The sequence below is a fragment of the Agelaius tricolor genome, unplaced genomic scaffold (assembly GCF_023055355.1).
Source record: "Agelaius tricolor isolate 1412-34295 unplaced genomic scaffold, bAgeTri1.0.p SCAF_57, whole genome shotgun sequence".
NCBI classification, from domain to species: domain Eukaryota; kingdom Metazoa; phylum Chordata; class Aves; order Passeriformes; family Icteridae; genus Agelaius; species Agelaius tricolor.
The window spans coordinates 1,232,796-1,254,603 of record NW_027269317.1 but is presented as its reverse complement, the minus strand read 5'-3'; the positions used below and the strand labels follow the sequence as shown (position 1 = coordinate 1,254,603).

At 53.7% G+C, this 21,808-nt stretch overlaps 2 protein-coding genes and 1 pseudogene across 2 annotated transcripts in view; all 3 read right to left on the bottom strand.

Moving 5' to 3' along the window:
* Nucleotides 1-11,540, bottom strand: part of LOC139604921 (zinc finger protein 436-like) — a 41,830-nt gene extending 30,290 nt beyond the window's left edge. The window contains exon 1 of the mRNA XM_071456251.1: nt 11,416-11,540. The gene's annotated coding sequence lies outside the window, so the exon portion shown is untranslated. The remainder of the gene's footprint in view (nt 1-11,415) is intronic.
* On the bottom strand, nt 559-11,531 carry LOC139604942 (zinc finger protein 135-like). The gene is made up of 2 exons (XM_071456286.1): nt 11,416-11,531; nt 559-3,406 (listed from the first exon to the last, which is right to left on the bottom strand). Exon 2 carries the CDS (start codon nt 3,377-3,379, stop codon nt 2,216-2,218), a length of 1,164 nt encoding a protein of 387 aa, XP_071312387.1. The 5' UTR covers nt 3,380-3,406; nt 11,416-11,531; the 3' UTR covers nt 559-2,215.
* A 703-nt stretch (nt 11,541-12,243) lies between the features above and the next one.
* LOC139604902 (HLA class II histocompatibility antigen, DR beta 5 chain-like) lies at nt 12,244-17,866 on the bottom strand (annotated as a pseudogene).
* Between the last annotated feature and the right edge of the window lie 3,942 nt (nt 17,867-21,808).

The following is a 21,808-nucleotide window of genomic DNA, read 5'->3' as shown; positions in this document are numbered from 1 at the left end:
CATGTCCATCCAGGAACCATATCAGTAACAGGTTTGATTGACACTGGAGCAGATGTCACAATGCTCTCGTGACTTTGCTGGCCTCAGTCGTGGCCTCTCACTCATGCAAGTTTTGGACTCCTGGGGTTGGGTGGTGCTACAACAGGTGGCCTGTCAGCCATTGTAATTAATGTGAAACATCCTGATGGCCAACAAGCTAACATCAGACCCTATGTTGCCGATGCTCCTCAAAGTCTGTGGGGACCAGATTGTTTATCTCAATGGGGTGTCAAAATTACTACGGATTTTTAACGGGGGCCACTGTGATGCAGGGCAATGAACGTCCAGTTGTGGCCCTGACATGGTTGACAGATAAATCTGCCTGGGTTGGCCACTGGCCCCTTACTACTGAAAAGCTTACTGCCCTGCAAGAATTAGTCACAGAACAATTGCAAGCAGGACATATTGAAGAATCATTCAGCCCCTGGAATACCCCTGGTTTTATAATAAAAAAGAAATTGGGAAAATGGAGACTTTTACATGATTTATGGCAGATAAATGCTGTAATGGCAACAATGGGAGCTTTACAACCAGGCCTTCCTACACCTACAATGATTCCACAGGAATGGCAAATAGTTGTCATTGATCTGAAAGATTGTTTCTTCACTATTCCATTGGCTGAGCAAGACAAAGAAAAATTTGCTTTCACTGTGCCTTCCATAAACCATGCTGAATCCAATAAAAGATATCAACGGAAGTTACTTCCCCAAGGCAGGAAACATTCGCCAACTATTTGTCAATGGTTTGTGGCACAGGCCTTGTCAAAAGTGCAGGAGCAATTTAAAAACTGCTACTGTTATCATTACATGGATGATATCTTGTTGGCATCTGATAACAGTTATCAGCTCTTAAACAATGTGCTGTGACAAATTTGAAAGCTTTTGGTCTGATCATGGCCCCAGAGAAAGTGCAGGAACACATGCCTTGGAATTATCTAGGTATGTTGGTGACCAACACTCAAGTTATGCCTCAACCTGTGAAGTTAGACATTGATGTTAAAACTGCTACTGATGGACAGAAATTGGTTGGTTCAATAGGTTGGATTCAATCATATTTAGGCATAACTAATCATCAGATGCAACCATTGCTTGATTTGCTTTCAGGCACCACCTTCTCTACTGATGAGAGGCAATTGACCCCAGCAGCAAAGACCCTAGAAGAAATTGAATTAGCCTTAGCACACAAATTTGTTAACAGAATAGATACCTATGTTGGTGTTCAAGTGTTTATTTTGAAGGACCATGAAATACCATGTGGAATACTGTGTTAGTGGAGTGATAACTGGGAAGATCAACTGCATATTCTGGAATGGATATTTTTATCTTTATTGAAAGATAACAAAACAATAAAACCTCTTGCTGCTCTAAAAGAGAGACAAACTCACAAAGTCTCTCTGTGGGCTGTAGCTCAGCTCACTCAGTCCCTTATCAGTCCCTCCAGTGCTGGAAATGCCGCGGCCCAGGCCCGGCCTGGTGGGCCACAGGTGTGAGCTGCCCCTGCTCTTCTGGTGTTCAGGCCAGAGCAGGTTTAAACAGGTCCAAAGAAAAGGGAAAAAAACCCCACAGTTCAGGGAACTTCTCTGGTTCAGCTAGCTAAAACTAACTAAAAGCAAAGGAGAGCTCTGTCCCGCTGTCTGTCCATCTGCAGACAACACAGTCCCAGAGCAGGAATGTGGAGGAGCGAGTGCAGTTTCTGAAAACAAACTCCGCACTTCTTCTCTCCCCCCTTCACTCTCAGGACAAGTCTTACAGGTACAAAACTTATTATTCAGCATAAACAGAACAGACTGGGGATACAAGCATCATATAGTCAACCCAGAACATACCTCAGGGACCATTCAGTACTCCTTGATGTCACCAGAAGATAGGATTGAATGCAAAAGATTTTATGGGGTTGAAAGTTGACAAATCGGCTCTCCCCAAGGAATCCCCATTGTAGGCCTGCGTCCTGATGGATGTTCCTGCCTCTGGGTTTATCTAGCTGCCCACAGGGAATCAGGAAGAAGTGGAGCCCCCCAGCCAGATGCCTTCTACTTGGATCACCAGGACCACGGATCACCAGGGCTCTGCCCAACGGGGGTCACTGGGGATCATCCGATGCGGATCCTCTCATGGGGGATGGAGCTGGAGCAGCGCACAAAGCTCTTCCCACACTCGGGGCACTCACAGGGCTTCCCTTAGTGGCGCCTCCGTTGGTGTCGGGTCAAAGCTGAGCTTGATGAGAATCTCATCCCACACTCCCCACACTCGTAGGGCCTCTCCCCGGTGTGGATGCGCCGGTGGATGGTGAGGTGGGAGTTTAGCTTGAAGCCCTTCCCACAGTCGGGGCAGCGGAAGGGCCTCTCCTCGGTGTGACTCCGCTGATGTTTGAGAAGATCGGAGCTCCTGTGAAACCTCTTCCCACATTGGGGACACTTGTAGGGCTTCTCCCCAGAGTGAACACGCTGGTGGTGTTTTCTCAGGTCAAAGTGCCACCCATAGCTCTTCCCACATTCCAAGCAGGTGTAGGGCCGTTCCCCCGTGTGGATGACCTGGTGGTGGATCAGGGCCGAGCTTCCTCTGAAGCTCCTCCCACATTCCCCACACTTGTAGGGCTTTTCCCCAGTGTGGATCTTCTGGTGTTCCGTCAGCTGGCACTTGATGCTGAAGCTCTTCCCACACTCCCCACACTCATAGGGTTTTTCCCCAGTGTGGATCCTCTCATGTTTCCTCAGGCCAGAGCTGCATCTAAAGCTCTTCCCACATTCCACACACTCATAGGGCTTTCCTCCTGTGTGGATCCTCTGGTGTTGCATCAGGTGGCTCTTCTGGCTGAAGCTCATCCCACATTCCCCACACTCATAAGGCCGGTCTCCAGTGTGGATCATCTTGTGTTGCATCAGCTGGCCCCTCTGCCTGAAGCTCTTCCCACATTCCCCACACTCAAAGGGCTTTTCCCCAGTGTGGATCCTCTGGTGTTGGATCAGGCTGGAGCTCTGGCTGAAGCTCTTCCCACACTCCTCACACTCATAGGGCCTCTCCCCAGTGTGGATGACCTGGTGCCGCCTCAGGCTGGAGCTCCAGCTGAAACGCTTCCCACATTCCTCACACTCATAGGGCTGTTCCCCAGTGTGGATCACCTGGTGCTGGATCAGGCCCAAGCTCCGACTAAAACCCTTCCCACATTCCAAGCACTTGTGGGGCTTCTCCCTGCCATGAGGCTTCTCTACCAGCTCTGAGCTCTGGCTGGATCTCTGGCCGCCTTCCTGGCTCAAGGGGGCTCTTTCCTCCCTGCAGCTCCCTGGGCTGGGTTTGCAGCCCCTCCTCGTGCGGAATCTCCAGGGCTTTTCCTCCTCCTCCATCCAGACACTCCCTGGGAATGAAAAATCCTGGTTTGGAGAAAAAAACAAGATGAGAGTCCCTTGGACTGGGAGTTCCTCCTTGCCCAAGTTCATCTCATTAAGTCATTGGGCATCTTGTGTCTCTAAGAACCTCCAATACATCACAATTCAGCACAAAAGTCCTCCAAACATCAAGACACAGATCAAAAACTTCCCAAACATCAACATTCAGCAAAACCCCCCTCCAAATATAAAGATTCAGCCCCCACAAAAAAACAAAGCACCAACAATTAGCCCTAAAAAGCTCAGAAACACCAAGATTCACCCCCGGGAAAACCGTGGATCCCAATCCCCAGTCACCTGCTGCATGTGGGGGGGGGCAACGCTCCTGGGGCTGGGGTAGGAGGCTGCAGATACAGGGAGAGGTGGAACCTTGTGCTGCTTCCTCTTCCTGTTCCTCCTCCTGTGTCCCTACTCTTCCTCACACTCCTCTTCCTCCTGCTATTCCTCTTTCTCTTGCACAATCCCACCTTCTCCTCCCACGTGCTTCATTTGACCATTTTGTTCCTCAACCCTGCTTCTCCTTCCTTTCTCCTCCTGCCCCAGGCCCAGCACCCACTGCCGGCCCCCTTTTGCCCCCAAACCCACAGCATCCCACGGCAGGGGCAGGGATGGAGCTGGGGCAGGTCGGGCTGGGGCAGCGCTGGGCTCTCGGCCGCTCCCGCCCGCACTCGGTCCCCACTGCAGCCGCTCCCGCCAGGACAGCGCGGGGGGGCCCGGCCTTGGCGCTGCCCCACTCCCACCTCCCCAAATTCCCCTCGCGGGGGGCGCTGGGGCCGAGGGGGGGGGGGGGCGCAGGTGGGGAACGCTGGGAGCTGCGGGTCTGCCTGGCAACTGCTGAGTCATCAGAGCCGCGTGCTCTGATTGGCTGAGCGCTGCCTGAGGGCTGGGGCTGCAGCAAGGGGGGGACACACAGCTCCAGGGGGGATGTCCCACAAACGGGGAAACCCCCATGAAAGGAAGAGGAAAGTGTCTTTACAAACAGATGCTGTGAATCTGATTAAAGATAGGGCCAGGGACTTGGACACAAGAAAGTGACAGGAGAAGCCATCAGTTTCAGAAAATGTTCTTAATTGATGACACAGACTGCTGCTCAGCCAAGGTCCTGCCAAATTCATGAACTTCGAGAAGAACAAAGACTTCACAGAGTCATGAATATCGTTCGCTATTTAAAAGTGGGAGCATATCAAGGGGGTATGTGGTAGGTGGATTGGGAAGTCTGTACTTCTCAAGCACTACAGCCAATGCAGAAAGGGAAAGGGAGATGTGGCCAGGAAAATTAGGATGAAAAGGCAGCTGTGTCCTCCAAGAACTGGACAGACCCCGTGGGAAATGTCTCATGGCCATTCCCATTTTTTTAGGAATGTAATTACTTTTACAGGACTCCTCTGTCTGCTTTGTGGACAGAATCTCTGAAGATGTCAATTTTTCCACACACCTTGGGACTCGTCCGGAATTCTATCCACCGTCCGGGGCAGCGGGCAGTGAGTGCAGCTGAAGGTGCCTCACCCAGTTCGGGTGATCGGCCCCCTTGGGGGCAGCAGCACCGGGGACTGATTGGGTACCTGAGAGTGACCAGGAGACAGACGAGTGACACATCGGGGGGGCTCTGAAGAGTCAGCAGGGAGAGAGCACTGAAAATCTCATCAGTGAGTGCACTGGGATCTTTGGGGAGTGAGCATGGCAGGGCACACATGGAGGCTAGAAAAGGGAAAGCCAGGAAGGGGTCCTGTGCCAAAGGGATGATGATCCCAAAATATCTCTGAAGGGTCCCTTGGGAGAAGGTTGAGGGAGTTTGCACATTCACCCAGAGGTAATTAAGAACTTGGACACCCAGGGGGCAATAAGAGAAGTGGAGAAAGGATTGAGACAACAGGGCATGGATGGTGTTGGTGTGCTGCAAAGGGACTGGGTGAGGGGGAGTGTGCAGCAATATGCTTAAGGCAAAAAGCTGCAGAAGGAATCTTTGTGGGAAGGAAAAGGATGATGGAAAGAGAAGGAAGAGAAAAATACTGAGGACTGGGATGTTTTTCAGCAGGGTCTTATCCTCAACATTTGCCAGCTGATCATTTGTATCCCCGGTTTCCAGGAGAGGAAAACAAGGAGGTCAGGGTTTCAGGGGGTTTCTCTGTGGGGGGCAGCGGCAGCACCGGGCGCAGAGGTGCGGGACCGGGAGCACGGGCTGGGGGCCTGGGGGGAGCTGCGGGCCCGGGCTGGGGCTGTGGGGCAGCCGGGGCTCAGCGCCGGGCGCTGCCTGACCCCACCAGCCCCGGGCAGGGCCGGCAGTGGCCCCCGGCCCCCAGGAGGCTGCGGGACGCCCCGGCCGCTGCCCGGCCCCGTGGAGCTGCCGGCCCTGCCCGCCGGGGGGCGCCTTTGGACACTGCGGCAGGACAGGGACCGGCTCTGGGATACGGGCTGGGGAGGGCACCCTGAGCACAGGGATGAGGAGCAAGGAACACCTGGGAAATGTGGATTATACATTTTAGCATGGAGATTGTCTTTTAAGGATTTTGTTAGGGTTACTGGAGATACAAATGATTTTGCAGAAAGCTCAGCAGCTGTCAAAGGATGAGCACCCACAGGCACTGAGGGGGGCTGCAGGAGGGGCAGAAGAAGGCCCTGCAGCACTTGGGCACAAAGGCCCAGCAGGTGAATGCAAGAAGGGAGCAGCAAAAGGCCAAGCTGAAGGCAAAGGCCAGGGCAGAGCTCCTACAGCCCCTGAGGGATCAACCCCAGGGCCCAAGGGGGCCCCAGCACCCAGGGCACGGGCTCGGCCACAAGTACCCGGCAGAGGCATTGCCCTCCTCGGCAGGGGACAGCCCACCCAAACAGCCCCTGGCAAGGAATCAGGGCTCCAGCTGCAGGGCACAAGGACACTGCAAGCACAGACAGCAGCACCCTCAGGACCAGCAAGTCCATCCCTTGATGGACATGGATTGGCAGGGCTGTCACAGCTCCCATCACACCAGGGACCCTCCATACTGGAGCCCTTGAGAACATTCAGGTGGGTCTGCATTGAGAGGAGGCATTTTCTGATGGACACAGGAGCCTCTCAATGCACTCTGAATCTTCGACCCAAAAAAGTCTTGGATTATTCATGAGATAAGTGGGAAAGATGTATGGTTTTATTCAACCACTGTTAGCACTTGTGGGGGATGGGTTTGAAATGCATGAATTTTTATTTGCTCCTAATTGTTATCATGATTTACTGGAAAGAGATTGGATCTCTAAACTCAGAACACAAATTAATATTATAAAAGGTGATACAGAGACCAGTTCTGTTGTACCTCTGTGTCAAATGTCTGGCCAGGCTGATGCTGAACTGAACCCAGAAGTGTGGGCAGCCCCAGGGAAAGAGGGAAAATTAGATATGGAGCCTCTCCAAAGTACTCTGAAGCAACCAGGACAAGCAATACCCTGTTCCAGGGGAGGGAAGGAAGGGCTCACAGCCTGGTATTGAGTCCCTGTAGAAGGCAGGGCTTTTGGAGCCAGGGGTGTCTCCCTGTAACACTCCTATCCTGCCAGTCAACAAACTGGATGCATGGACAGGAGGAGGAAACACAGAATTTTCAAGTGTTAAAATGAAGATTAACTGAGGCGGCTGCCCTGGCCCTTCCAGACAGGGTAAAAGAATTTGAATTATAGGTGGATGTTAAACAGGGTCTTGTCAAAGGAATTCTTGTGCTAAAATGTCTAACCCAGTGGCCAGAGAGCAGCCTCATTGTCTGCAGAATTCTGCAGCCACAGCTTCCGTGGGAGCTCAGGCTGAAAACTGATGACAACAGGAGGATCTCCTAGAGTTCAAGTCTGGCAGCAAGTTAAAGCTTTGACAACCAAAAGAGCCTCTAAATGGATGAGCAGGGCTCGGTTATTACAGTATGAAACTTGTTCAGTGGCACAGGAGGATTTAGAACTGAGGACAGGGCAAGGGTTTAACCCAGCCTCCTGTTTGAACAGCCTGGAGAGGGGCTGGCAAGGAACCCAGGACTGCACTCAAGGGACAGAGCTCCCGAGCCAGGCTGGGAGAGATTGATGGGACATTCCCTGGCCTGAGGGACAAAATGTGTTTGTGGATGGCTCTGCAAGGGCAGCAGGAGGGAAAAGAGCGACAAGACAGGCTGTTATTAAGGAAGGGGAATCAGACAAAGCGCAGGTCACCGCCCCATGCTCAGCTCAACCCAAGGAGCTCTGGGTGCTTGTAAGAGCCTGGCACTGAAATGCCCTCAGCAGGAAGGCTTCAATATCTTCTGCTGACACCATGGCACCTAACAGGGGGGCAAAAGCAATTCTGACTGCTTCAGCAAGCACTGGATCAGAGATCAAGGTAGATTCTCCCACAGGAAGCTGGGCTGGCACAGAGCCTGCCCTGGCACTTTGCTGGTGCCAACACCCAGCCAGGACATCGGCTCCTGCCTAAGGAGTGCAAAGCAGCACCACTGGTGGCCAAGGGGCCCATGCCAAGTGTCCCTGAGGCCAGAAACAGCCGCCAGCACAGCTGAACACGGGGGGACCCCTCAGCCTGGCCTCAGGGGCTCTGAAGCCCCGGAGATTTGCACTTCCCGCCTGCAGCAGGACCATGGCAGCCGCCCCTGAGCCTGCCCTGAAGGCAACGCAGCAGCAGCCAGGGCTCCACAGCGGGCCAAGCCCCTGGGCCTGCCCACAGATCTCTGCTCAAACCCTCGGAAATCCTGGCCACCCTCCTCTGGCACCTCCAGCCACTGCGGCCAAGCCTTGCTGCCACTGCTGCAGCTTCAGCGCTGGCTGGGCCTGCACTGCCACAGCTGCTGGGGAGCACCACGGCACAATTCCACTCTGGGGCTCACTCACACCCACACTCTGGGCTGACTGCGACTGCATTGCTGCAAAATGTACCCATTTTGTTCCTTTTAAATCTTCTTTCTCTCCTCAGGCTTAGTTTGTCTTTGCCTTGGGGAAAGGAATTTTAAAGGTTTTATTTAAGGGCTGCTACACCACTCAATGGAGATGAGTTTAACATCTCAACAGACTGGGAATAGCCCAAAAGACACCCACAGAGATAACGACCAGCAACAAAACATCAACGCCCAGCAGCAAACAGCAACCAACAGCTACCCCAGACACTGCCCCCGGCACAGCTGGAGACACCTGGTCTGGAAAAGGCTGAGAAGGAAATCCAGGAGTGTGGACCGAATTCACAGCAGAGGGGAAGAAATCCGGGTCCAACAGGAAACCAAATACTAAAAACCTACACAACATGGAAGCAATGAACATTAAACCAGGGGATTTAGATTGGTTCAGACTACATAAAGTTTAGGAAAAATCCAGTAAAACACACATGCCATGGAATGATTTTCTCTACACAGCCAGGGTATTTGTGAAAGAAATTATTTCTGTTGCACATCCTGGCCAGAACCAAGCAATGCCTTGACTCTCTAACACTCAAGAGATTCTTGGAGAGTTTTTGCTTTCCCTGCAGCTTCAGTGACACAATTACAACAGGAGAAAAATTTTTCATAAAACTCACACTTTATATTTTCAGGTGGGTTTGGGACAGAATTGTGAGAATCAGTTTTTGGTCTGGGTTCTTCCATGTTCGCCTTTATGCTGCATGTGAAAAATGCATCTATTTTATGATTGGCTTTTCGCAAATATTAAAATGAATATTATATATGTTGTTTTAGAAAGTAATGCTGTATTAGTTTTCTTAAGTACTGTGTTAAATATAGTTTTAGATTATAAAAATTGTTTAAATAGAAACGATGCTATGCAGGATACTTTTTTAAAAAGAAAGGACTCACAGCGAGATAGCAGCCACAGGACACCTAAATCTTTCAGAGAAGAATTTATTGCCCTCTTATCAGAAGAAACCAACTTCTTCCCACCTCGAAGGCGCTGTTAGGATTTGGAGGAAGAAATGAAGATTTGGAGGATGACCAGACAGAATCCTGTATTTGAATGGAATTTATGCATCAGGTATGAAGTGTATGAATATGCAACAGGCTATTGTTTTTAAGGGTTAATCCTTTGTTAATGGGTGTCCTTTTGAGGCTCGTGCTGGGCGGTACCGGGACATCCCCGGGACATCCGTAACACTTTGTATTTATTGTCTCATATTGTCCTAATTCAGTTTGTCCAAATTGTTATTACTCTAATTGTATTACTATTTTTATAACCATTTTATTACTATTAAATTTTAAAAAAAATTTAAAACAAGTGATTGGCGTTTTTAACACTGCATTTTGCAAAATTGAAGAGCATTACCATAATACTTTTAACTCGTAAATAGTTGATACTTTTTGCAAAAAAAACAGATTCTGTGGGGGGCCACACGTGACTCACGAGGTGGCTGCCCTGGAAGAGAAGCTTCATTCCAGGCAGCCTGCAGAGGAGCTTTAGAAATGCAAATGAACACTGCTGGGCAAAGCCTGGACAATGGACCTGGGTCTCTTGCCTGGGGCAGGAATTGGGCTGATTCCCTCTGCCCTCAGCCCAAGCTCTGCCTGCTTGCACTGATGGAATTTGCACAGCTCAAGGCAGAGCCCAGGGTGAGGATATCTGACCCTGCAACAGAAACGGGTGAAGCTGCACAGGGAAACAGCAAATGGAGAATGTTGGCAAAACTTCACTATAAATAAATGGGGGGGGAATCATCCCTCTGCCCACGCCAACATGTGCTGTCACTGTCAGTGTTACATACAGGGTATATTAGGGTACTGGGGACTTTTTGCTACCAAAAATTCAGGGAAATCAGTTGGGATTCCAAGTATTTGATGATTTAGTTAGAGAAAAGCAGTCAATTGATGCAGCCCTGGCTGGAGAGAGCGGACAAAAATGGGGAAAGGCCACCAGAACAAATCCGACAACACCATGGACCGGCCCCTGGGAACCCAAACTAATTCATATCAGGAGCCACAGAACCCATTTCTCATTTCAATGGCATCATTAGATTACAAGCTGCCCTGGGAATAACCAACCAGACAGCTCCAGCTCCTGACCTTCCTGCTGAGCAATCCACTGAAATGAGGAAAACAACATTTCACCATGGGATGGGATCAGATCATCTGTTAGCAGAAAAAAGAGGAGTTTGTGGAAAACTAAATGACTCAAACTGCTGTTGGCATTTAGATGACAAAGGAAAAGTGCTGAAAAAAAAAACCAACGGAAACAAAAGAGCAGCTCATGTATTGGCCCAAACGTGAAAAGGATGGGAATGGGACACGGTTTTGTGGCTCTCTGGCAGTCCATGGGTTAAACGAATGCTGTTTCTCCTCTCCTGTGCTACAGCAACTCTCACCTTTTTACCGTGCTCCACACCTTGAGAGTGCAGCTCATTCAGCAGCTGAGCGAGGGGCCAGGGGCTTGTAGATAAGGAAGTAACGGGCGAAACCACCAGCTTCAATAATTGTTACTAATTAACATGGACTGCTGCTCACAGAAAGTCCCGCTACATTCCTGAACTTCCAGAAGAGCAAAGACTTAACAGAGCCGTGAATATCGGCTGTTCTACAAAAGTGGAGATGCACATTAACAAGGACATGCAGTTGGCAGATGTGGAAGTCTGAACCTTCCAAGTACCTCAGCCAGTGGGCAAAGGGAGAGGGAGAAGCGGCCGGGAAAATGAGGATAAAAAGGAGGCTACGAACTACAGCAATGGCAGAGAGCGCACGGCAAATGCCCCAACGGCCTCTCCCTCTGCTCAGCAATAAAGTCACTTGTACAGGACTCCTCTGTCTCCTCGGGGCACAGAAACCTCCGGCCACGTCAATTTCCCCGCACAGCCCCGGGCACAGGGCAGCCGCCTCTGTCCCAGCCACAGCAACCGGGCCGAGCCACCGCTGCTCCGGCAGCGGCTCCTGCCGAGGCCCGGTCAAGGAGACCGCGGGCAGCCGCTCCCGCAGCGCCCTCACGCCAGTGGCAACACGCGCCGGACACGGCACAACGAACCCGCCTGAGCCCCCTGCCGCCCCCGAGGCCCGCAGCCAGCCCCGAGCCCCCGCACAACCCAGCGCGGCTCCCACCTGCGCTGCGGCCGCCTCCCAGCTCCGCCGCCGCCTCACCGCGCTCCGGCCGCTGCCGCCGCTCCCGGGCCCGCACACACGCTCCGCCAATGGCGCCGCTGCCGAGCCACGGCCGCCCTCAGGCCGCCACCGGGGCCCTGCCCCGCCCCGATCCCACCAATCAGCGCGCCAGAACCACGACTGACGGCACCGTCGCCCAATCGCAGCCGGGGGCGGGCTCTGCACATGGCACAGCCTCGCCCCGCGCTCCCAGGGCCCCTCGGGCTGCGTGAGGGCAGAGCCGGAGATGAAGAACAGCCCTGGAACGGGCCCGGGCCCGAGGGGATTGAGCTGAAAACACAAACTAACTGCTCCGCACCTCCCGCCACGGCTTTCCCGGCACTGCGGCTCCGGTGGCCCGGGCTCAGCGGGAAGCCCTGGAGCCTCACTTCTCCTACCCCTAATTAGGAGCATCAGTGCATCGCTTTGATTTCCCCCAAAAAGGGAAAACTGCCCCAAATCCCTGTGGATGAGTGGGGGAGGGGAGAGATTTCTGACAGAAAACCCCAAAACCTCAGAGGAGGATAATGAGAAGTAAGTGAAGAGCCTTAAATCCAGCCTTCCCCCACGCCTCCCTCCTTCCAGCTGCACCTCCTACCCCGGCAGTGCCGGAGACAGGGAATGGGGCCGTGCTCACTTCATGCCCCGGGGCTTCTCCCTCTGCTCAGGGACAGGAGTCGTTCCCCTGCTGCACTCTGGGCTCTCTCCCACCGGAGACTTCTCCAGGAACTTCTCCAAGCTGAGTCCATCCCACGGGGCACAGCCCCCCTCCAAGTGCTGCAGCGTGGGTCACTGTGCCCCGGGGTCAGTCCTGCCAGGACAGGCTGCTCCAGCGGGGCCCCTCTGGCCACGGGGGCACAGCCTCCTCTCAGGCATCCCCGTGCTCCAGCGTGGCTGCTCCGGGGGCTGCAGGGGGATCTCTGCATCCCCATGGATCTGCGGGGGGATCTCTGCAGCCCCGTAGATCTCTGCATCTGGCACCACCGTTTCTGGAGGCACCAGGAACAGGCTGAGCTCTGCCTGAAGCTCTTCTCACATTCCCCACACCCTTCTTCCCAGCACAGGGAGGCTTTTACCTCCTCACAGCTCTCCAGGCTGGGTTTGCAGCCCCTCCTCGTGTGGTATCTCTGGGGCTTCTCCTCCCCGTTGGATTCCTGAGCCGTGGAGCCGTTCCAAATGGCCTCTTCCACGAGGTTCTGTGGCAGGGATTTGTTCTCCCTGGTCTCTGTCTGCAGCTCAGTGCTTGGGGGAGGAAGGACAAGGAGAGGAAGAGACAGGGAGAAGGGAAAAGGAAAAGGCAGGAGGAGAGGAAGGAACAAGAAGGAACAAGTGAGGAAGGAGCTGGGAAAGGAACATGGATGGATGTAGGACAGAATGAGGAGAAGAAGGAGGGAGGACAAGGAGAAGATGGGATTTGCCTCCATGCCAGAGGGAAGGGGAAGGAGATCCCCCCAGTCCATCCCTGGCAGGATGGCGTTGGCAGTGAGGCTGTCCTGCAGCGATGCTGGGCTGGGAGATGGAGCAGCAGGGAGGGGAAAGGGGCAGTGATTCCTCCTGCCCTGCCTGGCTGTCCCAGTCTGGAGCGTCCTGGCGCTGCCGAGGCCCTTGGAGCGTCCGGCACTCGGGAGCCCGGAGCTCACGGCTGCTTTATAAAGCTGACAAAGTCGGCAGCATGGGTCTGGGTATGATCTCAGCAAACTGGGTGTATTGGTACAGGAACAGGGGACAGAGCTGGACAGGGCCCAGGGACAAAGACAGGGTGCAAGCTGAGGGCACAGGGGGTTTTTAGATGGGGTAGTGAGGGTGGAGCTGAGGGTCAGGGTCCAATGGATATGGGGGAAAATGGGGCAAAGGAGGGGTTAAGGGTCGGGACAGCTAATAGGGAAACAGGGGCAGAGGAATGCAGTAAACTGGGGCCAATGGGGGGACAGAGAGGGAGAACATTCTAGGGACTAACCAGAGATGGGTAATAGGGGGTGAACTAGGGTAATTAGGCCAACGGGCCAATGGGGTAACATAACTTTCCAGAAATCAGCATGTGCCTGCAAAGATCTGTGGGAGAAGCAAGCTTCTCACCATAACCTTGAAATCTATTCTTCTTATTGGGGACCAGTCCTCCATGGGTGGGAGATTGAGACTTCCATGGGCCTCCACACCAGCGCATCTTCCTTTTCCTCACAGCCTCCTTCTCCTCCGTCCAGACAAATTTTGGGATTGACAAATCCTGGCTTTGGGGGAAGAACAAGGGGTGAGCACCTTGGGTTTTGTGAGAAATGAGCCTCACTCTTTAGAATTTCTGAAAGTTTAATAAGGAATAATAAGGGACAAATCAGTAACAGCGCTGGGTGTTGGCAATGGCCAGAGGCACACCGGTTAACCACAGCAACTCTTCTTGTCTAGTTTCTCCATTGTATTGTTCAAATACATATTCATAATGATTGTACATATTCAAACATTTCTTTGAACTCGTTTACATGTTCCAGGAATTCTTTAGGTTGGTTTGACCCCCAACTCGCCTTTTTAGAGCACGTGCAGGAATCGTGGATTGCTGTTCTGAGGGTTGTGTGTCACTGCCTCACAAGGGCCCCTGTTCTGTGGTTTCAGCAGGTGACAGTTATTGACAGTGGAAGGGTCAGTGGCAGGGGCCCCATCACATCCCTTCCTTAAATGTTATCTGACCATGCAGACGCTTTTAGCTATTTCCACAAGTACTTTAAAAGAACATTAGCTCTTTCACAAATATCTCTGAGTTATTATTGTCAGTTAGTTACAAAAATAAAAGCATTAGTTATTATTTCACAACTACAGCTACTTCTGCAAAAGTTAACATTCTAATGCACAACACATGGCATCCACGTGAATATTTTGCAAAAGCCAAAACTATAATGTATGTTTTTCACACAGTCCACAAACTGAAATATCATCCATAAATGATGTTCTGAGGATATGAGCTACACAGGGGCCAGGCATTGGCCACAAAAAGCTGACAAATTATACTATAGCAAAAGCAGTGAAAAGTGATTACAAACTGTACTCTATCAAAATTGTTGTGATTAAGAATATTTTGCAGAAGTCAATACATAATAGCAAAAGCCAACACTACCTAGTTATTTATAACAAACCCAGGGCAGGTTTTTCCCTTGCATGGAGCACCTGGGCCTTGCCCGGGCCCCTTCTGCCCTCCTGCAGAGCCGGTGGCATTTTCCAGCACACACAGTTTGTAACCAAGAGCCGGGTGCAGCCGAGAAGGCTCCAAGCGCCTCCTTCCAGGCTGACTCTGCAGGTGCCGAGGCTGCTCTGGGCTCTGCCAGGGCTCTGCTGGGGCTCAGCTCTGGGCCAGGCTGGGCCCGCCCTCCCCTCACATTGCTCCGGGCAGCTGAGTCACGGCGGGAGAGGGAAGGGACACGTCAGTGGAGTTGGGGTTTGAGAGAGTTTGTATTCGAAAAACTGCCATAACAAACAGGCAGTGCTAACTACCATAACAAACAGGCAGTGCTAACTACCATAACTAACTAGCAGTGCTAACTCCCATAACTAACTAGTTGTCCTAACCACTGTAACTGAAAGCTGTCCTTTGATGAGGGAGGGGTCGATGCCCGTGGATCCCGCCGTGCCCCGGTGCGGGATGAGCTCCGTGCCCCGCTCCAGGTCCAGCCCCCGCTGGAGGATCCACGCTGGATAATCCCGGGTGACGCCCAGGGTCAGAGCCCCCCGCGTTGGGAACACACCTGGCTGGGGGCTCCACATCTTCCTGGCTCCCCGCGTGGACACCTCGGTGAAGGCCGGAGGATCTCCGCTGCTTCTCTGGTTTCTGCTCCTCTCCTCAGGGGCTGGGGGGAACACGGGACCCCCCCAAAATCAGCGGAGCGGGGACGGAGCGGGGGGTCCCGGCCGGGCCCGAGCCCACGGGGAGGGGCTGCGGCCGCCGCCGGCTCAGGAGCTCTGTGGGCAGAGAAAAGGGGGTGACACCGGGCTGGGGGCCCCGGCGGGAGCGCACACGCTCCGCCACGGCCGGGACGCCACCCCCGGCACCTGCCCTGACCTTCTTGTGCACGTAGAAGCCGAGCCCCAGCGCCAGGAAGACGAAGCCCAAGACGAAGCCCCCGATGCCCGTCAGCATCTTGCTGTGGGCGGCGTCCGGCGGCATCTCTGGGGGGTCCGCAGGGCTCAGCACCCCCAAAACCTCTCACGGACACCCCCAGCCCCTCCCAGCGCCCTCCCTGTGGCCCCCAGCCCAGCCAGGAGCCCCTGAAACCTCCCCCTGATCCCTTTTTGTCCTGGCCAGGAGCCACCAAAGCCCCTCCCGTCCCTCTGAGGATCCCACAGCCCCCTCCCAGTTGCCCCCCAGCGCCCCAGGAGCCCCAAAGCCTCTCGCAGTCCCTTGGCAGCCCCAACAGGACTCAGCCAGAGCCCTCCCAGTCTGTGCCCAGCACAACCGAGCTCATGGCGAGCCCCGCTTGGCCATGGCCGATCTCCTTCCAGCCCCTCCGGGCTCACTGCGATCCCTCCCAGTCACACCCAGTACCCCCAAACTCCCTCCCAGTGCCCACCAGGAGCCCCCAACCCCATCCCACCCTCCCCAGCCTCCCCCAAACCCCTTCCCAGCCCTTGCCCAGTCCCCAGGGCCTCTACCAGTCCCAGCCCGGCTCTCTCCAGCTCCCTCCCAGTGGCTCCCAGCACAGCCCAGTGGCTCTGCCAGCGCCCCCAGGGGCTCCCCCGTACCCCAGTGCCGGCTCAGGGGCTGCTCCAGGCTGACGTGCTCCACCTGGCAGCTGTAGGTGAGCCCGCGCCGGGGCGGGGTTTCCAGCAGCACCAGCAGCTGGTAGGTCCAGTCCCCGTTGGGGACCACGTCGGTGGCCACCACGTGCTCCAAGAGCTCCTGCTGGCCCTGGAACCACCTCACCTGGATGGCAGCAGGGTAGAAATCCATCACGGAGCAGAGCAGGCGGCCGGGGCCGGGCTGGGAGCTCGAGGGGGGCACCAGCGAGATGGACACGCTGGGGGGCACTGGGAGAGAGAGAGAGAGAGAGAGAGAGAGAGAGAGAGAGCAGGGACACACTGGGATCAGCTGGGGGGCACTGGGACAGATGGGAGAGGGCTGGGCTGGGCTGGGCGGGGGAGGGACGGGAATGGACTGGGATAGACTGCGATGGAATTGGAGATGGTCTTGGAGGGACTGGGTGCAACTGGAAGGGATTTTGATGGCACTGGGATGAAGTGGGAATGAAGTTCGCGACACTGGGAGGCCGAGTCCAGCGCGGGGCACTGGGCGCTGCGGATCTGCCTAACAACAGACGAGTCATGAGAGAGACGCGATCTGATTGGCTGAGAAGCGTCAGCTTTACGCGTCGCTGAAATGGACGCGCGGGGGGCACTAGGAGGGACTGGGAGGAACTGGAGGAGATAGGAGGACGTGGGGTGGGTCAAGGAGGGCTGAGGGCTCTGGGGCGATTCCCCGGGAACCTTTGAGGGGCTCCAGGGTCACTGGCAGGGCAGGGCCCGAGGGGACACGCTCTGCCCCGCCCTCACCTCGGCGCTCCACGCTGAATGGGGTGGTAATCCGGTAGTTGTGCCGGCAGTACGTGTCTACTGCAGTCCGTGCGTCCTCCAGGAATTCCGGGTCGCTGTTCCTGTACTGGGCATGTTTCTCACCATAGGGGGTGAACCCCACATAGTGCCCCACGTCGCTGTCGAACATCAGGTACTGCTCCCGGTTGTAGATGTACCTCGCCACGTACCTCACCTTCTCTGTACCGTTAATGAAGTGACACTCGTACTGATGCATGTTCTGGAACACCCCTGTGAGTGCAGCACACAGCTCAGGGGGTGCCCCACCCAGCACCCCGCAGAGCTCCGGGGCCCACCGCGGATCCCCACTCCGCACCCCCTGTGCCCCACGGCCGACACGGGACCCTCCTGCCCGCGCTGCCGCTTCCTCTTTGCCGCCCTTCCCCCATTTCCCCTTCCACATCCTCTCCCCTCCCACCTCCGACAGCTCCCAAATCACTTTTGGGGTCCCATTTCCCCATTTTCCCACGAATCCCCCAATCCCCGGCCCCCTCCCGCTCAGTTTTGCGGTCCCCCCCTCTCCTTTTCCCCCTTCCCCGCCCTCTCCCACCCCTCCCCCCATCCCTCAGCCCCTCCCGCTCTCCCTTTGGGGGGTCTCCTCCTCCTCCCCCTCCATTCCGGGCTCCCCCCTTCGCCCCCTTTTCCCCCTTCTCCCCCTCCTGTCCCAGCGCCTCCCGCCCCCCGCTCACCCGAGAGCTCCGCGCCCGCAGCCGGGGGGGCTCCCAGCACCACCAGTGCCACCAGTAGGGCCCCAGCTGCCGCCCATCGCCCCATGGTCAGCGACCTCCACCCCAAACCAACCGCGCTCAACTGGGAGAGCCAGCCCGGAGCAGGGCGGGGTCATGAGGGCCGCGTTCCCTGATTGGTCGGGTGTGGTTTTTGGCGGCGCTTTGATTTGTTGTGCTTGTTTGTGGGCTCGCTCTCATTGGCCGAGCTGGTTTTTTGCGCTCTCTAATTGGCCGGTTTCTTTGGGAGCCCGATTTCCAGACCCTCTTCCCAGCAACTAATGAGTCACAAACTTTCTTCGCTCTGATTGGCCAGAATTTCTTAAAGAGCTGAATATTTAAACCCTCTACCCAGCAACACATGACGCGCAATAAACTCTTCTCTCCCATTGGCTGAGCGCTTTTTGGGGTGCTGCTCCCCGGTTCCCAGTCCCCTCAGTTTGGATCCGCGTTCCTGGGAGCAGCACCGACCCTTCCCGGTGTGCCCGGAGAGCCATGGACGGAGCGCGGAGCCTCCCCCGGCTGCTGCCGCTGCTGGCCCTGACCCTGCCTCCAATTCTTGGGGTCCAAGAAGGGGTTGTGGGAGGGGTCCCGGATTTGGGGTTCGCTGGAATTTTTTTAATTTTGGAAAATTAAGGGGGGAATCCATCTCAATTTTTTGGGGGGGGATTTTTGTGGATATTTTTGATTTTTTTGGGGGTTTTTTTCAGGATTTTTTCCCCCCTTTTTCATCATTTTGGGGCGTTGGCTGTTGTCGAATTCTCCTTTTTCCAGGACTTTAGGTGTCTGGATGGTCCTAAACCCCCTTTTCCCGGGATTTTTGGAGATTCCCAGAAGCACCAGCAGCTGGTAGGTCCAGTCCCCGTTGGGGACCACGTCGGTGGCCACCACGTGCTCCGAGAGCTCCTGCTGGCCCTGGAACCACCTCACCTGGATGGCAGCAGGGTAGAAATCCATCACGGAGCAGAGCAGGCGGCCGGGGCCGGGCTGGGAGCTCGAGGGGGGCACCAGCGAGGTGGACACGTTGGGGGGCACTGGGGGAGAGAGAGAGAGAGAGCGGGGACACACTGGGATCAGCTGGGGGGCACTGGGAGAGAGAGGGGAGGGCTGGGCTGGGCTGGAGAGGGACTGGGAATGGACTGGGAGGGACTGGAAGGGCGGGCTGTGCTGGGGCGGCCAATCAGAGCTGCTCATTTCACATTTAACCCCGATTTTCTGGGACTGAGCTTGTTCAGGATTTTCTGTTCAGATCCCTTTGTCCCACTCCACTTTAGAAACAAAATTTTATTAACAAGAGATCAAAGAAATTATTAAGCATTATTAAATTATATTTAAAAATTATATAAATTTTAATTATATGGACGTTTTAATTAATTTCACTAAAGTTTTATTAAAATTTAAAATTAGTAGTTATTTTAAATCATTTAAAGACTCCTAACATGGGCTGAGCTCCCCCTCCCCACTCACTGCAGGATGTGGGTGTGAGACTCTGCCCAAAGTTTCCCTCATCTGCCTCACGATCGTCATTGGGGACCACTGAAGAAAAGCCCCCCCCCGTCCGCAATCTCTGACCCTGTAGGAGAAAGGTCCACGCCGAGGGCCCCGAGGCCTGAGAGTGTTGCTGTGCTGTTGTTCCCTGGTGTGTTTGCTGTGTGCTACAGTGAGCCCAATGAAAAGAAGAAGGGGGCACTGTGAAAAATTCTGGAATTTTTCCCCACCTCTTGGCCTGGCTGGACTTCTCCTGAATTTTTGGGTGGTCCCCCAGAGAGGACCCTCACTCGTTTATAGTCACTGTGACAGACAGAGATGTGAGAAGCCTCCATCAATAACTGAGACATGAAACCCCCATGTGAAAAGACCCCTCTCATTTTTTCCAGGGATTGGGACTGAAACCCCCAACCTGGGGTGGTGTGGGGGAGGCAAGCTGGCCAAAGTGAGATGGATGTTGCAGGTGTGAGCAGTAGACCAGAAGACAATGGCTCTCGCCCACTGCTGAACATGGACTGTGTGCACCCTTCTCCAGATACCATTTTTCCCCCTGAAAATACAATAGACTGCCTTTGATTTGGTTTCAAGATTCATCCCCTTCCCCCATCAGAACAGAGGATAATTAGAGTTGGGATGAGCTGCACCCCTGAGATCTCCCCAGACGTGACCTGGTGAGCTCCATGGGCAGGACATCGAAGGACTTTGCTGTTCGATGTTTGGTACCTATAAACCTTTCTTTTCTCTCCCTCCCTCTTCTCCTTATTTTTCCCTTTTACCCCCAATTCCTCCTGAACGCATTTCGCTGTGGTTGTTTCAATAAAGGTGCATTTGTTTTGATTATCACTGCAAACCCCCCATGGCTATGTCGGGTTTTGCACTCTCAGATCCTGTTGGATCGGCAGAAGAAATGCAGCACACAATATGAGTGAACAGCAAGTCTCCAACTTTATTGATAGTTCACACATATTTATATTGGTGTTAATGAAGCTTATACATATTGCAAAGCTGAGCTCATTATTGGTTAATTACTTCTCGGTCAACCACGCCTATTTCTTTATTCTTATGGTTATTTTGTTACTACTTCTACATTCTCGTGGTTATTCTGCTGAAACTATCCTCATATTTTTGGCATGAGATCCTCTCCTCTATCCTGTTGTTGCACCAAGGGAACAATCTCCTTGTCAGGGGTTGGACACTGACTGCTGAATCCTAGACTTGCCTCCTTCTAACTTAACCAACGCTATTATGTCGACGTGACCTTTCTCAGCTGGCCAGCTGTCCACAAAGCTCTCCACACTGGAGCGGTTAACTGGAAACCTACAGGTAGAATCAGGCTTTGGTATTGATGGATGGCTCAAATCTTTAGGCCTGGGATCATGGTTACGCTCTATTGTTAAGGTCAGCATTATAGTGAGCATTATAGCTTTGTTGTTAGTATTAATTTTGCCGTGTTTTTGCATATGGCTACAGAACATGGTGCAAAAGATGATATCTGCTGCATTTAATCAGACCATGCTTGTTCAACAGAAAAACAGGCGAAATGTGGAGAGCTTTGTGGACAGTTGGCCAGCTGAGAAAGGTCACGTCGACATAATAGCGTTGGTTAAGTTAGAAGGAGGCAAGTCTAGGATCCAGCAGTCAGTGTCCAACCCCTGACAAGGAGATTGTGCCCTTGGTGCAACAACAGGATAGAGGAGAGGATCTTTTGCCAAAAATATGAGGATAGTTTCAGCAGAATAACCACAAGAATGTAGAAGTAGTAACAAAATAACCATAAGAATATAGAAGTAGGTGTGGTTGACTGAGAAGTAATTAACCAATAATGAGCTCAGCTTTGCAATATGTATAAGCCACATTAACACCAATATAAATATGTGTGAACTATCAATAAAGTTGGAGACTTGCTGTTCACTCATATTGTGTGCTGCATTTCTTCTGCCGATCCAACAAGATCCCCCATCAGTAAACCTGTCCATGAGGAGGAATTGTGGCAGAAACACAATTTTATTATCAAGGGGTCAAGGGAATTATTAAGTACTATTAAAATTATTTTTAAATTATATAAATGTAAATTATAGAGATGTTTTCATATAGTAAAATAAAATGTTATTAAAATGAAATAGTATTAGTTATTTTAAAGTAATTAGAGATTCTTAACCAGGGCTGAGCTCCCTCTCCCCGCTCACTGCGGGATGTGGGGAGGGGGCGATGCTGACAGGGCCGGGGGGGGCTGCAGCTCTGGCGGGGCAGGGAAACCGTGGGGATCTGGTGCTGCTGCTCTTCCTCCTCCTCCTCCTCCTCCTCCCGCTCCCTCCGGGCCCTGCCCCCACCCTTTGTCCCCCTCCCTTTGCCCAAATCCGTCCCATCACCGCCCCCCCCAAACCCTCCCCATCGCCCCCCAATAAACGGCCCCGGGGCCAACTGGGAAGCTTTATTGGGAGCACTGGGAGCAGGCACTGGGCGGGGGCAGAGCCCCAGCGGGGCTGGGGGGATACGGGACCCCCCCAAAATCAGCGGAGCGGGGACGGAGCGGGGGGTCCCGGCCGGGCCTGAGCCCACGGGGAGGGGCTGCG